Source organism: Micromesistius poutassou (genome assembly GCF_964030765.1).
Source record: "Micromesistius poutassou genome assembly, chromosome: 11".
NCBI classification, from domain to species: domain Eukaryota; kingdom Metazoa; phylum Chordata; class Actinopteri; order Gadiformes; family Gadidae; genus Micromesistius; species Micromesistius poutassou.
The window spans coordinates 12,911,787-12,933,814 of record NC_140281.1 but is presented as its reverse complement, the minus strand read 5'-3'; the positions used below and the strand labels follow the sequence as shown (position 1 = coordinate 12,933,814).

Below are 22,028 nucleotides of genomic sequence, written 5' to 3'. Positions count from 1 at the left end.
AGCCTCATAGCATCATAACAAAGCTTCCCCGTGCTCTATCCTCATTCTCTTTACCCCATCTGACAAAGATTGGAAAGTAAAATGTGTATTAAAATAGAATGTGCTGCATTCTGACAATTACAATATATATATATGTATATATATATATATATTCTGGCATCTAAACAAAGGCTTCGCAAACTTTGAACTTGAACTATTCAATACAAGCTTAGGCGCAAGCCTTAGAACAAACTACACCAAATCGTCTTTATGTACGGTTGTATAGCTTGACATCCTCAAGATAAATATATATATATATAAATAAATACAGATAAATATATATGGCAGGTTGATTTAAAATGTAATAAACAAGCATTTTTTAAGGATATGGGTTCCTAAACTTTTTCATCCCATGATCCCAATATGGAAATTTCCTATTATCTTGGGAACCCATGATCAAGACATTTGTATATTATGTTGAGATGGGTGTTAAACAACATCAAATTAAAAGGGACTGCTGAGTGATGTGGCGTGTGTGTGGCTGATGGCTGGTATAAGCAGCCTCCCTTGGCCTGTGTCAGACTGATTGGACTCTGGGGCATGGTGGGGCTGCACACCTGTTGTACATTGAGCCATCCGTGTGCACAGGTTAAACCAGCCATCACCACACACACTCAGAGATCTGCGACATGGTAGCATGAAGCACCATTGACATGTACTAATAGATTTATATAGTGCTTTTCTTGGAATCAAATGTATCATTGTCTGCAAACCTGACAATAAACCGTTTTTAAAGATCACCAGTCTGCGTCTTCGGTCATCGACTGAGAGACACCTTGGACGCCACGGGTGGCATGTAGCATGCGTATTGCAACTGATTTAACACATTGAGCATTCCATCTTGATAATCGGGATATAACGTTTTTCTTCCATAGGCTCGCCGTCCCTCCACTGAGGAGAGAGAATCTCAACGAGGGTCCACCTCGATACAGTGAAGCTGCAGCAACACTGCAGCAACATATCAGAAAGACCCAGCCTGGCTCCACAAGAAGCCACACATATAATAATTATGCACTTCATTGACTGAGTTCATTGGCTTTTCTTTCGTGATATTTCATTCACTTTCAATGAAAGACAGGACCTTCATGATTTACCCAAATAATGTATACTGTTATTGGGAATGGCGTGCACAGTAGGCCTACACCAGCAAAAGGGAACGTGAAGTTATTGCCGCCTAGCAGTGTGTTCACACCGCACTTCGCCCCGCGACACGTTTCAATGTTAACTGTGTGTTCACACCGCACTTCGCCCCGCGACACATTTCAATGCAAAGTGAACGTAGAGACGCGTATCGGGCAAATTTTTTTGTCGCCGAAACCCGTGACAAGATTTGATTGACGGCGCGACATTTTTCCACGTCAACGGCGAGCGCGTTCACGTAGATTTGCAGCGCGACAAATTCGCTGAAGTTTAAATATTTCACCTTTTCCGCGGCATTCGCGTGAGACAGCCAATCAGCGTTCACTCCCTGTGGGTAACGTGGGTGAAGTAACGTAAAACAGCCAATCACCGTTCAACCGGCTGGGCCAACCGTTCCCTGCACTCCGCAGTGAACCGCAGCTTGGAGGAGAAAGTGATTGTTGCCGTTTGCGACTCCCGGAGCTCTATCTATATATATATATATATATATATTTAAGCAATAGATCACGACAGGCCGTGGTATACGCTCATTATACCACAGTTAAGGGGCGTTGTCCGTCCCGACGTGCAGCGGAGGGGCGGCGACCCCCTTCACTGTGGTATAATGACCGTATATCACTGACTGAAGTGATCTATTGCTTTTATAAAACGGTTACGTAAATATGGCGAAATTAAAGTCATAGACACCCTCAATTTTGAAAAAGCGAGAAAGTCGGAAAAGCATTTTTTTTAACGAATACAGAAAAGTAGTCCCTCCTGGCTGCCGGCAAAGTGTACGGCGGTTGCTATGCAACACACTGTAGCGTCCTTCAGAGAGAAGGCTAGAGACGGTAGCTTGGTTCGCCGGCAATTTAGCAATTTAGAAGGCTAAATTGCCGGCGACCGTGTGCCTATTGCTTTACAGGCTTTTTTTAGGCTTCAGTGAACTATGCTATCGCTTTTATATATAAATAAACAACAGTTCAAGTTAGGCGCGGAGTGATACTGGACTCTGTAAACTGAACGGGCGTCATAGCTGTGTGTATACGCTCAATATACAACGGTTGGGAACCAATCAGATCGCTTGATTTAGGCCCCCCGTTTTATAAATATGTTTATATTATATAGATATTTATATATATTTATAAAACGGGGGGCCTAAATCAAGCGATCTGATTGGTTCCCAACCGTTGTATATTGAGCGTATACACACAGCTATGACGCCCGTTCAGTTTACAGAGTCCAGTATCACTCCGCGCCTAACTTGAACTGTTGTTTATTTATATATAAAAGCGATAGCATAGTTCACTGAAGCCTAAAAAAAGCCTGTAAAGCAATAGGCACACGGTCGCCGGCAATTTAGCCTTCTAAATTGCTAAATTGCCGGCGAACCAAGCTACCGTCTCTAGCCTTCTCTCTGAAGGACGCTACAGTGTGTTGCATAGCAACCGCCGTACACTTTGCCGGCAGCCAGGAGGGACTACTTTTCTGTATTCGTTAAAAAAAATGCTTTTCCGACTTTCTCGCTTTTTCAAAATTGAGGGTGTCTATGACTTTAATTTCGCCATATTTACGTAACCGTTTTATAAAAGCAATAGATCACTTCAGTCAGTGATATACGGTCATTATACCACAGTGAAGGGGGTCGCCGCCCCTCCGATGCGCGTCGGGACGGACAACGCCCCTTAACTGTGGTATAATGAGCGTATACCACGGCCTGTCGTGATCTATTGCTTAAATATAATATCACGGCACAAAGCGGTGTGCGCCTTCGGATTATATTATTAACCCATAAACGACGGGCATTCCGACGTCTCTCCCTCTTCCACAACAGGTAGAGACACGCAATGGTGATTATCTTGGCCATGGGTGAGAATGAATTGGCATAAAGCACCGTTGGCGGGCAAAAGACGTTGTCAGACAAAATTCGCTGCGCGACAAGTTCGCCTGACATAACTGCACAGCGACAGATTTAGATTTGTCGCGCAGCAACATTTGCCTGTTCGCGCGAACAGGCGAAACGTGTGTCTTTTGGTGTGAACGCACAGTTACGTGTCTTTACGTAAACCTTCCCTTCTTCCGAAATAAGAGCGTTCAGGAAACGCCCCTAAGAAGTTCGTAGCCTATGACATAAAACCGGAAAAACAGATCGTTCTTGAGACTAGACTTCAGAACAAGTATGGATGCCCGCAGGGACCGCTTTGTGCTTCTTTGCTGAATCAAATGAATCAGTTATTAGATCTGCTTGCGATGGTTGAACATGAGCGAGAACTTATCAGGTGATGTTTATAATTGTAAGCTATAATGTATTGTAATGCAAATGTTAGAATAGGTGTTAAGTTTGCCTCTAGTGCTTGCTGCAAGTTCACTTTATTATATCATTGAATATCATCTTCCAAACACACATCCGATACCCCACATGGCTAGCAAGGTATTTTCTTATTTTATGTTTTCAATTATGGTGATAGGCTAACTCACCAAGAAACGATTTCGTTTAAATATAGGGTCCTAAGCATTGACGTTATAGGGCTTTAAACAAATCACTTATTGTGAATGGTTCATAATTATCTTGCAAGTGTATACAGTAATCATGCGGTGTAGGCTATATAGCTACAAAACTTTAACTAATAAAGACCTAACTAACTTTCCGTCTCAAACTTTTTTTTCTTTAAACTATTCTTGCATCAGTAAGAGGCTAAGTTTGCCATCGTTTTTTTTTGTAGGTCATCGTCGAGGTCGATAGTTCGCACTTACTTAATTAAGATAGCATAAAATGGAGAACATAAAAAAACGTTACGTTTGTGCCAAACCGACAGACGCTCTCCGTGGTGCTGAAATGTTGAAATTGATCACACATTCATAAGCCCATTCGCGGTTTTATTTTGTGCATCTCTCTATTTTCCCTTCCTCTTGATTTGATTTGATCATTTTTCTTCTTCCTATATTCCCTAACAAGAATCGAATGTTTTCTTTTAGCTTTTTTTTTCCTTGAGTTGTATTCATTATAAAATAATATTAAAACACCCATAATTCGTGTAACGATTAACAACATTCTTATGTTATTGTTATGCATTAAATATGGGGGGGGGGGGGGGGGGGGGCATCTCCTGTCGAGGAGATGCTCGCTCGTGGCCCCCTTTTTCCCTTACTTTTGTAAGCCAATGTCGAGGTTAATGGTGCGCACTAACTCGCTCATAGACCACCTCTAATTCTTTAACCAAAATATCGAGGTCACCGCTGAGACATGAGTACCTGATCCAATAGCCGGTACTTCACGACATGATGAATCGGATGATGAATCATCATCACGTTGATAGATGTTGAAACTATTTGATGAATTTGCTCTGTCCCTGGTAACTAAATGAACACCCTATACAAAAAATAATCAGTGTCATAGCCCAGCTAGTCATGGCTTCTATTCAGCACAGCGCGCCTGACTTTTTACAGCCTGCAGGACTATGGTTCTTGTGATTGGCTGAGCTTCTACGTTCTTTAACACGACTTCATTGTTTTGAGGCGCACATCGCCACCTAGCGTCGCCAATATTACACTATATTTTTGTATTTACTTAATATTTAGGTTACAATACAATATGTTTATACAAAAATTAGCAATTAACTGTATCAGGGTAGTTGCCATTAAAAATTAAATTAAGCCACACTGTCCAGTCATTTTTCAGGTTTTGGAGAATGTGCAGATGGAGCTTCACCATCCACACACACCATGGCATTAGAAGTGTTATAAGTGTATACAGTCAACCGCTGTGTTGACTGTATATATATATGATTTATGATTACTACTCATGGTATTGTCAACAACTTTTCTTAGATGATGCTGGGGGTCAACTTTCAAATCATTCAACATCCAATTTGGCAATTCGTTTTTTTTTTAATTCAAAACAGACTAACAATGTGTATGTTATGAAGAATAACATCCCACTTAACATTAAGAGTCTATGAAATGACTCAAATTTAAGACTTAAGACAATAATTCATGACAAAGTCTCTTTCTCTTTAAGAGATTAGAAAAATTTCCATTTGGAACGATTGATTATCTTCGCTCGTTGTCTTCAAGAGAAAATTGTATTTCAGTTAAAAAAGCCATGGAAAAAGAAGCCTAAAGAGATCCTATCCTAGCCGCAATAGCGCAAATACAGGTATGTGTCCTCAGAATTCTTGTGACTTTACAGCTTTTGTACAGCAAAGGAGTAAACACACCTGAATTCTATGACTATTGATGTTGTTGCCGGGCAATTAGAAACAAAGATAATCTAAAATGATTGTACGTGGTCTCATCCTTGTCACATGCGGTGGATATGGTCATGATCCATGAACTGCTTGAGGTTCTGCAGGTTGTCCCACCACTCGAAGAGGAAGGTCTCTGCGATGAGGAGGAACCAAGGGGTGATAGCCAGCTCGTTGCGCTTCGCCTTCTCCAACATGTCCTTCAGCTCTTCCTTGGTGACGTAGCAGTGGCTCTGGATCTCGTTGGGGTCCGGGCTCAGATCCACCTCCTGCTCCATACACAAACATTCACAAGCAACACAATGGGTTATGTTCTTCAAGGGTGTAATCCTATAAAGATCTATTTGGATCCATTATTCAAATGGAAAACACATTTATTGAATAGCAATAGCGACTTTGTTATTACACCATGTAGGTAGCGATGTGGTATGCAATGACTTGGCATGGCAATTTAGGATTTTTTATATACTTCATAGTGTTGGTTAACTCATAAAAGATTAATATAAGCAAAGCTAGCTAGCTCAAGTGATAAAATGTAGTGATGAAAAACTATTAATAATCCCTGGATAGGAATATTATAGTGAAAGTCTTTATTTTGACCTTAATACTCAATATATTTAGGTCAATAAAAAAATAATAAAACTGTACCTTCTGTAAAAAGAGGATGTAGTCAATTTCGTGCTCCCCCCAGACGCCGTCAGACTGGGCCTTGTAATGGATCCTGGTCAGGTAGGTCATCTCCTCTGGCATCACCTAAACACACAAACAGGGCAGATCAGTATTGGAGACACACCGCATCACACTCATTAAGGTCCAAGATCTGTGGTTATTCAAAGAGGCAAATTTACACTTTGCCATACGATTATTGTTGTCGATTCTTAGATTGAGGGGCCGGTTAGTGTGTGTAATTTTTTTAATAAAAATAATCTACTCAATGGAGATAATCTTCTCTGGTGGAACAACTGCTGCTGGGTGATGGAAAAAGCGTCACTTACAGAGAGCCGCATGTGATTTGAATGAATGTCGCCACTCGCCAGTGACACCAAGTTGTTAATATTCATAATACTGCAAATGCAAGGCTTTCATCAGTGGGCTTTAGGCTCAATCACCATTGTGTTACCTCAATAGGCAATTGATTGTGACTGACCTTTACTGAAATTAAAATCTTTGGAGATCTTCAAGATTGCCTGTTTAACAACTTAGTTAATACAGACAGCTACATGTCATTATTGAGCAGGTATGGGTTGGTTGTTTGGCTCAAGGAGGCCTGCAGGTATACTGTGGACATTGGGGATTTAACCTCTTTAAGACCTCAGCACATCCAGAGAATCAAAATAAACAAATTACAATTCATATCAAATTGATATGGCATAGCTATGAAGTGTACTATCGAGATGACTTTGCATCCATGTGTGGTCTTTAGAAAGGCTGTAGGACTAAACTAGCAAAATAAGACCCCTCCCACACATGGATGCAGTTCTGCTGTACCTGTTCAATGGGGATTCCCAGTTCTGCTTGCAGCCTCCTCTGTGCAGCATTCCTTACTCCGATGGCCTCCTTCTCCTCCATCTCACTGGCCATGTGTAAAGGATGACTGCAGCATGTGTTTGTGTAACAGCCTACATGTACAGATGGAGAATAAACTGTTTAAAATACCACTGGTCATGTCAACCATTAAGTTATCATGCTTACCGTCAACAGAGTGTACATATTACGTTAAAAAATACAGTAAAAATACAATATAAGCACATTCTGAACCGTTATTGCCGTACATATTCCATCATTAGTTTCAAGTAATGGAGTCAGAAATACATTGACATCGGATAATACTATAACAGCGGTTGCCACCCTTGTCATGTCTGAACGTTTTAGAATTACAATTCAAATAAAACCACAATGCTTAAGTGCTTACCTGGAAAGGTGATTTTAGCGTCAGACCTCTGTTGCAAAAGTAGCTTCTCCTCACTGTTGAAAATGAAGACGCTAAAAGCTCTGTGTAATAGACCTGGGGGACATTGAATGATGAACAATGGATCAATGAAACACATTTTTTCCAATTGACAAGAAATGATAGTCAATAATCCATCAGGAAATTCACCTTGAATTTGTATTTGTTTATTTTCAAGATTCATTGCTTACACGTTTAGGAAGCCCCATGAATAAGCCCTCTCAAGATAGGCCAGGCATATCCTGTTGCGCCACATGACAGTGGGTGATTATCAGGCATGTGGAAGCATGTGGCTTACCTTTATCAATGTTGGCGTTCAGGTGACAGTTTTTCTTCGTGTCCGCTCCAATCTTACAGTCGTTTTCATCGATGAGAATGCACATCTCTGCAAGAAGCTGCACCTGCTTCTCGTCCAAGTTATCGGTGTTTATTTCAGGCATTTTGACTGAAGAATGAAGCTTTCTCGCCTCACTGAAGCTGTTATGTGGAACAGAGTGATTGGAAGTTGATGGAATTGTAGTTGATGGTATTGTTGACCTACAATATAATCAACTGAAGAGTTGCAACTTGACGTATGGAAATGCGGCATAAGTCAAACTATCTATTACGTTTGTCATTTTAGAAAGTAGTTACGTAACGTAATTATATAATGCACATAACGCATTGATTCATTTATATACAGAAGTAGAAGGACAGAGCCCAACGACAAGAATGTAGGTAAATAAGTTGGCTTTAAGAGCTTTCAATAAGAATAGATTTGGGGAGTTAGCGACCTAGCCTCGCCCGAGAAGAGACTTAAGTGTAATAGCGACCTACCTTGATAAAGGGCTGGTGTGGATCGATGAGTGAGGGCAGAATGATTGGATCCTGACGGCTGCTACCCGACTCAACACAGGTAAATTAGATTGCAACAACGCTGGTGCCTTGCGGGTGCAGGACCTCAATACTTGTAGCACCGCCCACAAACCCCTCGCCATCTCCTGACCAAAAAAGAAAGCCAATCAAATGGTTTGAAGCTATGGGGGTGGTAAACATTGGAGTGGATATCACTTCGCTGGGATCAGGAGCTCTATGTCTCAGGAAATATTTAATATGCCTAATGTAAGACGCGTATAGTTAGTGCTATCAATTCATAAATGTATCAGTATATCACATGAACTATTACAATTAATGAAATAAATACTCACTCACAGGTGTCATTATTTAGTAAATAAACAATTACATTCATGATGGACATACTCAATAGTTGAAGACTTTTATACAGTGATTATATCAAATTTATCCTAAATTATACAATGTTAAATAACTAGTACATTGATTATTATTCATATTTTGCTATGGATAATAATGCGTTCGTTGATAAACGAATGCGTGTTTCTTGTTTATCAAATGAACCTGTAAACGCACACAACCAGAATCCGTGAGAGGAAAACTCCATGCCGCCTTTTATGCGAACCGCCTGCCTTGTCAACGCGCGCCATCGAACCATTACGTAGCCTGCACCACCCATTTATTACATGCACTCTGTCAAGATAACCCTATGAAGGAAACCCGATCATCTATAGATTACTTACAACTCGAAATAGTAATTTCAGGTAGATAAACGAACAATCTGAGCAGCATGTACAGTCGTTTGCGTCGATTGCATGCAGAGTCTAGTGATACTGACCCCTGTGCTTCAACGAGGGTGTGTGACGTTACACGCCTTCATTGGTCCGTACAGACCACCCCGACACCCTATTGGCTGCTATCAATCCAAACACACGCCACGTGATACGGAAGTTCATGGAAGACGAAAATAAATGTAAAAAACAATTGATACGTTAGTTAATGCGGATATTGGCATATTGTCGTCGTACACAATCTGAAAGTTATACATTTGTCCAACCAGCAGTTACTTTATTATGGGTTATTTCAGTCAACTCAGATAATTAAATCTATACGTCTGCAGATGTGCGTCGGGTTCAAAGTTGAATTGTGCCGCAGCCTTCAAGGAAGGTGATCTGTCAGCTACTTCCTTACTAGCGTTGCAGCTAATTTACAGTCTAACCGTTGTCATATTTCAAAAGTAGGTCTTCATATCAGGTATCGAATTCCACTTTTATAGTGTATAGCGGCAGCTAACGTAAAGTCTCGACAATATGTGTGTCCTCGCTTATAAATGACGGCAGCGGTTATGACGCTGCAGGTAGAAGTGCATCGGGCTGGCGTTATGTCATCCTCTCAAAAGCTAATCTTGGTCAAATGTCATACGCTACCGTGACGTCTATCGAAATATCTGGCTACTGTAATCGTATGTAGCTAGCCATTATTGCCAATACAACTAAGCTTTCCTGCTTTTTTTTTTTACTAGGCTTGACCTCACAGAAACTGAATGTCAACATCCCCGTGGTACATATTCATTTGGATCGAATTCTCTGCTGTTAGACCGATTGCTAAATCAACCTTCACCGGGCATCTGCGCTATGACAAGCGAACCAACCCTGGCCTTTGTTTATTCAGCCAGTCTCAGGTAGGAGGTGATCAGGGGCAGGGCCGGTGACGAGGGAGGAGGGATGCCTGTTGAGAGCGGAAGCAGCAGCTCTGCTTCGGCTGCCCGTCACCCCAAGCAGAAGCGCAAGGCCCACAGCCTTTCCATACGTCGCACAAACAGCACGGAGGAGAGGCCGCCTGGTATGCACAGAGACATGCTGGAGGGACAGGTAAGCAATGCCTGCTCAAAGATAAACACACACACATACACATTGCACACAGTAACTGCAACGCAAAAATTAGATCTTGTTATATCTTCAAACATTAAAGACATGCTATTTAATGTTAACCCTAGAACTAACAATGTTATTTTTATTCATAAATAACTTATAAATAACTTAATAAACACCCGCTGAGCTTTGTTGACTTGTTTACAGGAACCAGTAGGCTGGGACTTTTTTGATTGATTACAATTTTGATTGCCATGTGTTTGTGTATTGTTAGCCCTGGTTTCAGTCTTTGAAAGGCAATACATCACCAGCTGGTCCAACAACATTGCTTTTTTATTTGGTCCCTTGTGTTGCAAAATGTTTCTCACTTTGCTCCAGTGACTACAAGAATCATGTAAACCTCCAACCTCCATGGAAAGTATGGTTATGGGTGTGGAAGTGTTTTGGGTGTTGTAATTGTTCCTGCTTTCTCACAAAGGACACTTCCCTTGTGTTTTGAGTGCTATATAAACTTGGTTGTTTCAGCACTATATTGTCAGCACAGTCAGGGATTACCATTCTCCACAGAGCTAAAGCTACATCAAGTCACTGGGGTTTGGGACTGAAATTGCAAGCACATATCGATTCTGGCTTTTAATAGGTAGGAGAGAGTGAGAGGGATTGTTTCCGTAAGTGGAGGCTTCGGTGAGTGCTGCTACTGTAGCCAGCTGTCAGGTGCATCATCAACCAGCCATAAAATGCAGGCCTTACTGTTTGATTAAGATCATGATGGTTAGTAAAGTTTGGGAGCTGCCCTCTCAAAATATTTGACTTGAAATGTTTCGCTGAAGGTATGTCATAGGGCCATTCCATTTTCTCATCTGGAGAGCGTACAGAGTTCACAAAACTAGAGCTCTGTTTGGTATGATGCTAATAGTTGTATATAAAGGATCGTTGTTGTTGTTGTTTTTTATTCATTCATTTTATTCATTTGTGCTAATCATTGTCTTGGATAGTATTGTAATGAAACGCATGGTGTAGTCTGGCAAATAAATAATACAGGTTGATGTTTTCTCTCGTTAAGTCAACTTGTGGAAGACGCACTGTATAAAGAACTATTCCCCGGCCATGTCACCCACAAGTGACTCTCTCCTGGGCAATGTTTCGGACGTTACTGCATGACACTGACATTGGGCAGTGTTCTCATTAAGATTTAATATAGGCTTGTCCAGCACTAATTAGTCTTTTCACCAGGAGCCAATTCCCTAACCTGCAGATGCATTGTATGTACAAAAAGCAAACCTCCTTTCACAACAAGTAAAACAGACATTGCTTGTGGGTGTGTGCACACACATATGTGCACACATAAGTACACACACACACACACACACACACACACACACACACACACACACACACACACACACACACACACACACACACACACACACACACACACACACACACACACACACACACACACACAGCAAACAGCTATCCTGTAGCATTTTACCTCATAAAGCCCTCATTATGACTTGCATCCACAAAGGGCTATAGATTTTAGGTCCACTGCTGCATTGCTTTTTGGAAATAAGGGGTGCTCTGTTGTTTGTAAAGACTTTTTTCTCAACATGTGTACTCGCAGGCAGTGCTAGCAGAATGAACAGTGGGGTTAACTTACTACGACACACTTGTTTGCTGCATGTAGGCCAGAAGAAAGGGCAGCCGACAGCAATGTATTCAGTTCCCCCCCTCCCTAACCGTGTTTCAGACCAAGCAGAAAGTAGGCAACAGCTCTTAAGGAATTCTGTCAAACCAGGCTTGTGACTCTATTGTTCTCATGGCAGACTGTACTTCTCTTTGCATGCCTTGCGTTTTGTCCTTCTGGCAGAATAACTGCACGTTTAACAGTTCAGTATGGAGGTGAGTAAAAAAAGATTTAGAGTTAGACTGCTAGTTATTTTCTGTAGTATTTCATATCTTGTAGTGTAATGAAAATCGCTCCCATTGCACAGTCCCTACCTCAGAGCCCGGATTACTGTCGAAACCAGTTTCTGTAAACATTGTCTTGCTGGAATTAGTCAAGCTAGCCAGTTATGCAAGAGTTTGTATGAATTCAATCTCAAAAATCTCCTTTGGCGTCATTTGCTGTGTATATTGCAATAAATCCAGTCTTCAATTTGATCAGTGTCAAAATCCATAATATTTCATTTGACATGCTTTTGTTAAAGTTATGTTGAAAGCCTAACCTTTTAATATGTTTTCTTTTTCTTAGGATTCCAAGCTCCCCCTATCCTTGCGAAACAATCTCCTTGACCTTTTCGGGCAGATTGAGAGAGAGTTTGAGAATCTGTACATCGAAAACCTTGAATGTAAGATGTCTATCAATCCAGTAATTAGTGTCAAAGCAGAAATCGGTTGTATCTTATTAACGGTTGCTAGCATTCCTAAATGTTAAGAGTTCAATATCTTACGACTCTTAAGGTCGCACTGTTACAACGGCTGTCTCGTTGCAGTGCGTCGAGAGATCGATTCCCTGAACGAGCGTCTGACTGGTGATGGACAGATCCTGGAGGGGGGAGACCCCAACAAGGGGGCTCTCAAAGCAAAAGGTAAAGCACCCCTGTGTTTCATCATCATCCTTCCTCACAGGTGTTCACTTTGGTGTTTCATAATAATAAGACTGGTACAGTAAGATAAGTATTGCCAAAAGTACAGAGACCCCAAGCAGGGACATTTCCCCAGTGGTACCGGTAGGCTTGGGTAGATGTGATATTACCAGAAATTCATTCAACTCCTTTTTTTATTTTTCACCTCAAAATGTATATGAAAGACGACAAAATTAAATGTCTTGTTGCTACAGCCCTATTTTAAGATTGTTATGGGAGAACCCTTTTATATATATATATGCACTTGTGTCATCCCCTGCTCTACAAAAAACTTACCGTACTGAATCGAAAAACTGACCCCAAAACCGTGATATGAACCAAACCTAGTTGCTAGCCATGAAATAAAGCCTGCTTGTGAATACAACCGAATAAGGATTAGAGCCGTGCCATCTTTTCACTCTATCCCACAGCGAGCCATAGCACCAGTCAACTGTCCCAGAAGCTGAAGACGACATACAAAGCCTCTACCAGCAAGGTAATGCGAGAAAACCACAGATGAGATCACCATAGAGCTAATGAGATTAGCCATCTATGTCAATATTTGAACTTCTTTGGATTGAATGCTGCCTGAATCAAAAGCCCCTTTGTGACTGTATTGGAGAAGTGAAGACTAGCTTGTTTATTTTTTCCTCCGAGGTCATGACTTGTAAAGAGAAGGCGATCAATTGAAATACCTTGAGTGATCCGAGTTGTAACATTAGCCCTCTCAAAGCCAGCTACTTGCTCTGCTAAATAAACTAAATCAAAGTCCATTTGCAAACGGTAAATGATTCTGGCCATACATGGGCTGCTGCCGAGAAGAGTTTTCAGATCAGATAATGTATATTTATTCAGTGGTGATGGATTTCATGTTCAGAAAGTTAAAGTGCTGCCATGTTTTTTCCCCGGTCCTTGTACCAGGGGACTCTGTAACCCAGTAGTTTTAAACTCTCCGATTAGGGATCTAACTATGGCAAGCCCACCAAACAAAACTAAAGGTTTGACTTGCCTCCTTATCTCTTCCTCTCAATCTTCCTGTGATATTTATAGTGTTTATGCACCTTCCACGGCAAGGTGGGGGCTCCACGTGGTTTCAGTGTGGCCACATGGGAATTGTTGTGTGGAGATTCATGGGTAATTTTTCTTGATGTTGCGTTTGCCGCTTAGCATGGGACATGGCCGCAGGCTAAGCGTCATAACTCCAACCCTGACTCCTACTTTGGTTAATGATAGGTGTTGGTTCGTTAAAGAACAATGGAGCACAGAGTTCTCATCTCGAGGTGGTTGGAACATGATGGTTTATTGCTTCAGTAGATGGCTGTTTAATTACATGTGCTATTTATATTAGGTACCAAGTTAAGTTAAGAGTTAAGAGTTCTTGTAAGTTTTATAGCAAAAGACGACCAAATCAGACCTCATCACGTGAACCTTTTTATGCAAATATTTTCTTCTTGCATATCTTTTTGTCACTTCTCTAGACAACACATGAATAACATAATGGTACTCCTAATTGGAAAAAGGTTTTCTCAAAATGAACTGGTTACACCTTACAATAAGAGTACATTGATTAACATTAGTTAATGCAGTAATAGGCATTATTATAAAGTTAGGGTTAGTTGGATAGGGTTAACCCTAATAATATTAAATAATGTAGTAAATATGAACACCAATAACCTTAGTTAACTAAACAACATTATTACTAAACATGAACATCATAAGTAAATGATAACTAGATCATTAGAAAACTGTTTATCTGTTAGATAATGTTTATTACTGCATTAACGGTTACTTAATAGCTAACTAATGGTTAATTAATGTGGCCTTATTGTAAAGTGTTAATATTGAACATGAATATGGAGCTTACAATTCTAATCCATCCCTTTTTAGGATGTATATCTACTTTAGCCATGAAAACTGCATGCTAGAAGGGAGCAAGGACAGAAGGTTAAAAGGGACGATCAGATTAATCAGATTAAAATCTGGTGGTAGAGTGATACTAATTTGAAATGATGTTGTCAAAAGTCAAAGGGCCCTGCTAATGCTTACTGATTATTGTAAGTTGCAACTTGTTTGACTACTAATTCTGATTGTCTTCATGTTTCTTATGAAAAATTCCCCCCAAAAAATAGGCTATCTTTAACAAAAATGAACTGAACTACTATAGCAAGTGGCAGCATGTGTGCTAACAGGAGCTAGCCCCGTTTGCCTGTATTTATGGCTTACAAAGTCAACAAGTAGATGCCCAGCTCCCTGCAGACTTGACTCGGGAACCTACTGGAACTTGAGGTCTCATCAATATAGCCCACAATACTTAGCATCCACAAACAGCATGTCTCTTTCCATTCATTATATTCTTTCTTTTCTCCGAAAACTTTTCTCTGAAACCTCCACCCGATCCCCAGATTGTGTCCAGTTTCAAGGCCACCACAGGCTCGCGGGCTATCTGCCAGCTGCTGAAGGAGTATGTTGGCCACAGGGATGGCATCTGGGACCTGGGCATCACCCGGACCCAGCCCGTGGTGCTTGGAACCGCCTCTGCAGGTCCCGGACACACAATGCATTTATTTGCTGATATATCTATTTATACATATCTGTAGATCTATAGAGAGATATAGATAGGCTAACCCTAGATAGAGTGATTGATAGATAAATGGATATACTTTCTTATGTTGGACTATGGACGTCAGTAGACGCTGAACGTTTCTCCCCGTCTTCCTTGCAGATCACTCTGCTCTGCTGTGGAGCATCGAGACGGGGAAGTGTGTTCTGAGGTATGCCGGCCACGCAGGATCAGGTAAGGAGCCTAGACGAGTTCTGGGGATGCTCTAAATAAACAGTTCTCTTGATGCTTGGTCTTAATGACTGCAAACTTACGGGCGGTATCTGCTGTCTTATCTGCTGCTTTAAAAAGTTTCAACATATATATTTGGGAATCATTTGTGAGGCTAGGTTAAGTGAAGCGTGTCTATATTTGAACAGTGACAGTTTGACAGTTGGTGAAGGTCATTGATGCGTTGAGTTTGTTTTTGTCAGATAAGCTCACAAACACGCTGTGTTTTCTCACCCTCAGTCAACTCTATCAAGTTCCACCCCACCGAGCAGATGGCTTTAACAGGTACATATGTTTCAGAAGTTGTTATTTTGGAATTATAATCTCTCTCTCTCTCTCTCTCTCTCTCTCTCTCTCTCTCTCTCTCTCTCTCTCTCTCTCTCTCTCTCTCTCTCTCTCTCTCTCTCTCTCTCTCTCTCTCTCTCTCTCTCTCTCTCTCTCTCCATTAGCACATTTATTTTTGTTTGTTTGTGGAGACATGGTGTTGTTTGTGGAGGGTGGGAACACAGATCTGCATACGCGCTGCTGTCACCATGGTAACCTTGCGGTGTTTGTGTGACCCCCAACCCCTTTCCTCCACAGCCTCTGGAGACCAGACGGCACACATCTGGCGGTACATGGTGCAGCTGCCAGCCCCCCCGCCTCAACCCGATGCCACCGTACGTTTAGAGACACACACACAGACAGACAGACAGACACAGGGGTACTTCCATTGTCACAAAACGAAAAGTAGGTAGTTGATGGAACTGCACAGCAGCACTGCATGCAAAGAAAATACTCATTGGCGGTTAGTTTATAGTCTATTCAAGTCTTCTAGATTCCCACACTGAAGAATCTGCAATGTCCGAGCACAAAACTAACACAGTTTTGTTATAATTTCGTTATGCAAATATTTTGGGCCAGCCCTACATGCTATTTTAAACTTTTCCAATGATTATCTAAAAAGTTTAACTACTGTAGTTATTTACACAATATATGTTTAGAGTTAGATCAATTTAAAATAAAAAATATAAATATTCTTAGCTTCGCTAGTATTAACTGGCTGAATAGATCAGTTTATAGACTGATTCAATATCAACAAGACCATTTACTGCGGTCTATAAACACAACATGTCAGTGAGTTGTCACTATTTATTTACATGTTTCTATAATCAGCGCAGGCTTCAGTATCTTTTATTAAGGGAGGGGGTGGAGAAAAGGTACCAGTTCCACTTCATGCTTTATAGTTGAATTAATGTATGTACATAGATTAATTATTTCCTTATTTGATGTCATTTGAAATCTTCCTTTTGATGTTAGCTGCTTGTCTTGTAAATGGTCTTCTCTTTGGTATGTAATTGTAAAAATATGTTTTAATTAAATTCCCAAAAACAAATTATGTAGTGGAACAGGTTGGTGTGCATGTTACTTGTCTCATTAGACACAAACTGTGTCTTGCATAGATTGCCAGTGTACTTCTTTAAACACCTGTCCCCCCCCATACAACTGCCAACTCAAACACGCCATCACTACCAGGGCTTCACAATTACAGATCCTTGAATAATCAACAGAATTGGTTGAAGAAACCCATTCACGTCGCTAATTAATCAGGATATCAAATACAGTGCTGTCTGATGTCTGAAATCCTTGAAGTTGTTTTTAATTCTCATTAGCACAACACAAGCGGCTGCACCTTTTGAACATACCCATATTTGCTTTCTTTCCTCATTTTACAGTACATTGATTTAATTCCCATCAGAGGGGTGGCTTCATCATCAAAGTGTGTGTGTGTGTTTATCATTGTGTGTGTGTATCATTCTTCCTTGTTTGCATGCATATGTATGTGTAGATAAAGAGGCCTTTCAATGTGTGATAATTTTTCATAAGCCGGTTACACAGGTTCATATTTTCTTTGAAGTGAGTGTACAGTCGCTGTCAACATTTTGGACCATGTGTTGAGATGAATTTGCACCTTGGTGCAACGATCCAGTATAGTCTTGTGAGTCACATGATGTAGAGATTCATGATAACAGATCACTGGCCTCAGCCAAGAGAGTTGAAAGAATTCTCACTCCTTTTAAAAAGTTGAACTCCATTAACCCCACCACACTTTAAACACACTCTACAAAGTAATCCGTTTTAGTTTCTGGATTTAACCAAGGATCCCTAACCTTTTTGTTACTGTGGCCCGAAACGCCACAATTTACTTTATTATTTTTATCCTCATCTAATCGAGTAAAGAAAGCAACTGTAGGATTATCATTTAGAATTAAGTGTTTTAAACATTTCTGATAATAAACAATAACCGTCTCAGTTATAACAGCATCACATAATTATAGTGCCATGTCAAACTCTAACATATCAAACTAATTGATCAAACTCTTTCAAAGTCTGTATCTTTGCCATTGTTATTTTAGTTTTGTTCGGCTTTGTTGAATACTCAATACTCGGTTTTAATTAATAATAATTGGTCGATAAAGGCATTCAACTCCACAGCACGTTGCTATGGATGCAGTTCTCCAACCGTAGAACCGAACATTTTTACTTATTGACTATTTTATTTATATTGCGGAAGCAATAAAATCATTTTAAAATCCCTAAAATATTTTTTTTGTGGTTTGTGGCGTCCTGTGAGAACTGACTGTGATTAATGCCAGCTAATTTCTGACATCGTCTTCCGCCCCCAGGCCTCTTGCGACGATGACCCTGACCTGTCAGACAGAGAGGAGGGGGACTTGGATGGAGAGGGCCCCGGCGAGGTGCCCACCATCCGCGTCGCCACGGCAACCCTTAAGAGCCACCAGGGCGTGGTGATCGCCGCCGATTGGCTGGTTGGGGGGCGACAGGTGGTGACGGCTTCCTGGGACCGTGCAGCTAACCTGTACGAGGTGGAGACCTCGGAGTTGGTCCACACACTAACTGGTAACCTTCAAGACCTTTAAGACAAGTTCTAAGGGCACACACACTCTCTGATGAGCTGCATGAGTGGCGTCAATCTGTCTGTCTGTGTGCGCGACCGAGTGCAATGTGACACACTCATTTAATGACTCCAGTATCTCCACATTGTGTGTGTGTGTGTGTGTGTGTGTGTGTGTGTGTGTGTGTGTGTGTGTGTGTGTGTGTGTGTGTGTGTGTGTGTGTGTGTGTGTGTGTGTGTGTGTGTGTGTGTGTGTGTGTGTGTGTGTGTGTGCAGGCCATGACCAGGAGCTGACCCACTGCTGCACCCACCCGTCCCAGCGGCTGGTGGTGACGTCATCCAGAGACACCACCTTCAGACTGTGGGACTTCAGGGACCCCTCGATTCACTCGGTCAACGTCTTCCAGGGACACACAGAGTAGGTCACACACACACCCTAACTCAACACCAGTGTAGGGATGCTCGATTATGGAAAAAAATCATAATCATGTCACACGATTACTTGGGTCAATATTGAAATCATGGTTATTTGAGTTGAAAACATGATTTACATTTACATTTACATTTAGGGCATTTAGCAGACACTTTCATCCAAAGCGACTTACAATAAGTACATTTGTCATAAGAAGTGAAACAATATATCGCCGTCGGTACAGTAAAGATGTTCATAGAACCAAGTGCAAGTACTAACAATCGCCAGGCTAATCCCATTCCCCGTATACAGCCGTGATAGCTAGCTACTGCAGATGCTACACAGCTAAGTACATGCTACACAACATGCATGCACAACACAATTAAGTACATGCTACACAATTAAGTACAATGAATGAATACAACCTGCATTAAGTGTGTTCATCAAGTGCCAGGACGTACAACAAACAATAGTGCAACAGACAAATAAGGGACTGAATGATGCATTTATTCAGCATTTCTGTCCAAAAAATAATACATTGTAACTGAAAACTTTGAAAATTCCAGAAAATAATGTACAAATATGTATCCAGCTGTTCTGCAATTTCTACAAAACATTTAATAAATAAAATAAATATATTAAAAAAATTGTTTCAACTCGATTATATTAGTTTGGAGATTGTTTGACGCTACAATCGAAATCGCAATCAAAATTTGATTAAACGCACAGCCCTACACTAGTGCTTAATCTTATATGTTCTACTTTACTGTATTGTAAATTGATTGAACAAGCTATATTGCAGTTCACGTTTCCTCCATTGGGTGGTGTTATAACATTATCGATAGGCTTTTGTCTGGTGCCACCATGCCATTCTCTATTTTCTTTTCCCCTCTTCTAAGTTTTCTTTTCTTTTTTTTTTCTCTCTTTTGTACAGTGTCACATTAATCTCCCGGCCCTGTTGCTCTAAGCCAAATCCTCCTTCTCTCTCTCATTCATTATGGAGTGCTTCACTCGTCGCATTGATGATTCACTGCTCTTATTCCTCTTGCTCTCCCTCTCATTTTCTTTTATTCTAACCTCCCCACTCCTCATCTCTCTCTCTCTCTCTCTCTCTCTCTCTCTCTCTCTCTCTCTCTCTCTCTCTCTCTCTCTCTCTCTCTCTCTCTCTCTCTTCTCTCTCTCTCTCTCTCTCTCGCTCTAGGCCTCACTCTCATTTATCTGCCTGTGTGCACACTAATCCCTACACTCTGTGTAATTTGGCACTGAGGCTCCGTGCGACAAGTTGATCATTTCAAACGACCACTGTGAGGCCTGTGTGAAGCTTTCAATGGTGGAAACCCTTTTTTTTTTTTTTTTTTTTTTTTTTAAGGCGTCTGTGTCTGTCAAACGGTAGCCACTGATGTACACACACACGCACACACACACACACACGCAAGCTTCCTTTCTTGCCACATGCCATAGTCACTTATTACAAATTGTGCTGCTCTCCCCTTCTGCCCGACAGAAGTTAATAATTCTTCCGCATTTCAGCGCCGTTTCTCCCTAAGAGACAATTGCTGACATGAGATTACACCCCGGTCGCTCTCCCTGTCTGAGCGAACGGCTTCCTCCCCGCTCCCGTGGGTCTTGAGTTTGTGCCGCTCGCTCAAGCGCTCTGTCCTCCAGAGTATTGGTTATGGAGAGAAAGTGTGTGTCGCCGTCTCTACATGTGAAGTCTATTCATAGTGTTCAGCAGGTTCAGGCCGTGCTGCTGCTGCCAAGAGAAGACGCACCAGTACTGCTGTGACTCATGCACCTAACGAGCAACACACACACACACACACACACACACACACACACACACACACACACACACACACACACACACACACACACACACACACACACACACACACATACACCACTATTGGCCCCTGATGGGTACCGCAGACACTAGTTCTGGGGTGTTTTATTCCTGCTTGAGCCCCAGCTCAGGAACAAGTAGTCGTGACAACCAGAGATAATGTCATTCAGGTCCTACATTGAATTACACCCCGGGCGAGACCCCCTCCGAGCGTCCCCCCGCCGTCCCCCCGAAAAAAACAAACACATTGTTATGATAAACAGCCATGTTTTATCATAACAATATGAGTGAAAGATAAACTTTTCTCAATTGCATGAAATTCGAGATGTGACTGACTTAAGCCCACTAATTTAGAGTATTGCTCTATACCAGGCGCGTGCTGTCCATATGGGCAGTTGGGGCGGCGAACTACTTGCAAAAGCATGCTCCCAAAAAAATTGTTTGTAAATCATTGCTCCAAGTCTATTTTGAATAATGTGATTGTCATATTAACTAGCTGTAGTTTCTGTAGGCTTTCCGACTTTTTGGTCTGTTGACATCAAATTTTGGATGATGGTGGTGGGCGGCGATTCTAGCTGAGTTTAACGTCTCATGCAATGTTGGGGCAGGGCAGCTCAGCGATCGCGTTTCTCCGTATGTTATCACATAACCCTGCAGGCTTCAATAAGGATTTCAATCCCCGTTCCCCCCCTTGTCTGTTCCATTTGGGAGACGTAGCGCCCCCTGCCCTTTCCCCTTCTCACACAGCTTCTGTGACGGCACCTTCTCAGCAAGCAGGGGCGCCTGCAGCCGAGGGGGCGCCAATATGCCAATTCCCCACACAGTGATATGATAGATTATAGAAAACCGCTTCGCGGCGCGGATGATTTTTTTTTTGCTCTCGTGTGCTTGCGCCGCCCCGCATGTGTCATGAAATAATGCCGCCCTGGGCGGCCTAAAACCGCCACTGTGTGTGTGGGGAACTGCCGAGAAGTCAGGTGAACGTTGAACCTCACGGGATACACGCTTTGTCGAGGGTGTGACCGCCCCCCCCTCCCCCCCCCCTTGCTACGCAGGATATCTGCGGGGACCCGAAGCGTTTTTATTATTAGCAGGTCACCATTCTGCTAATCTCTACCCCCTAACTCCCATTATGACATAATGACAGGACATAAATGATGTGATCAGTGCACCGCCCCCAGGGATCCAAGGGGGAGGCAGACGAAGACGATGAAGAGGAGCGGGTGTGAAGATTTTTGAGAGAGAGAGAGAGAGAGAGAGAGAGAGAGAGAGAGAGAGAGAGAGAGAGAGAGAGAGAGAGAGAGAGAGAGGAGAGAGAGAGAGAGAGAGAGAGAGAGAGAGAGAGAGAGAGAGAGAGAGAGAGAGAGA

The 22,028-nt window shown here is 41.8% G+C and overlaps 2 protein-coding genes across 7 annotated transcripts in view; one reads left to right on the top strand and one right to left on the bottom strand.

Moving 5' to 3' along the window:
- Window positions 1–5,026: 5,026 nt before the first annotated feature.
- Window positions 5,027–9,019, bottom strand: idi1 (isopentenyl-diphosphate delta isomerase 1). The gene is made up of 7 exons (XM_084475430.1): window positions 8,925–9,019; window positions 8,167–8,330; window positions 7,649–7,827; window positions 7,315–7,407; window positions 6,891–7,021; window positions 6,051–6,155; window positions 5,027–5,671 (listed from the first exon to the last, which is right to left on the bottom strand). Exons 2-7 carry the CDS (start codon window positions 8,325–8,327, stop codon window positions 5,459–5,461), a joined length of 882 nt encoding a protein of 293 aa, XP_084331556.1. The 5' UTR covers window positions 8,328–8,330; window positions 8,925–9,019; the 3' UTR covers window positions 5,027–5,458.
- Window positions 8,931–22,028, top strand: part of wdr37 (WD repeat domain 37) — an 18,910-nt gene continuing 5,812 nt past the window's right edge. Inside the window, exons 1-13 of one of the 6 annotated variants that reach the window (XM_084475426.1) lie at window positions 9,172–9,418; window positions 9,704–9,741; window positions 9,853–10,052; window positions 12,307–12,403; window positions 12,548–12,643; window positions 13,111–13,175; window positions 13,730–13,813; window positions 15,082–15,220; window positions 15,402–15,473; window positions 15,750–15,794; window positions 16,092–16,168; window positions 18,176–18,410; window positions 18,682–18,823. In XM_084475426.1, the coding sequence (XP_084331552.1) occupies window positions 9,906–10,052; window positions 12,307–12,403; window positions 12,548–12,643; window positions 13,111–13,175; window positions 13,730–13,813; window positions 15,082–15,220; window positions 15,402–15,473; window positions 15,750–15,794; window positions 16,092–16,168; window positions 18,176–18,410; window positions 18,682–18,823 (1,199 nt within the window). In that variant the 5' untranslated portion in view covers window positions 9,172–9,418; window positions 9,704–9,741; window positions 9,853–9,905. The other 5 variants (XM_084475428.1, XM_084475424.1, XM_084475425.1 and 2 more) reach the window with 5 other exon arrangements.

What these genes read in the sequence shown, in the direction of transcription:
- idi1 (XM_084475430.1), bottom strand. Translation starts at nt 8,327, where the DNA reads ATGGCGAGGGGTTTGTGGGCGGTGCTACAAGTATTGAGGTCCTGCACC. An exon ending in CGCTAAAATCACCTTTCCAG is followed by an intron (nt 7,022 to 7,314) that starts GTAAGCACTTAA and finishes CTGTACATGTAG; the next exon opens with GCTGTTACACAAACACATGC. An exon ending in ACATCCTCTTTTTACAGAAG is followed by an intron (nt 5,672 to 6,050) that starts GTACAGTTTTAT and finishes TGTATGGAGCAG; the next exon opens with GAGGTGGATCTGAGCCCGGA.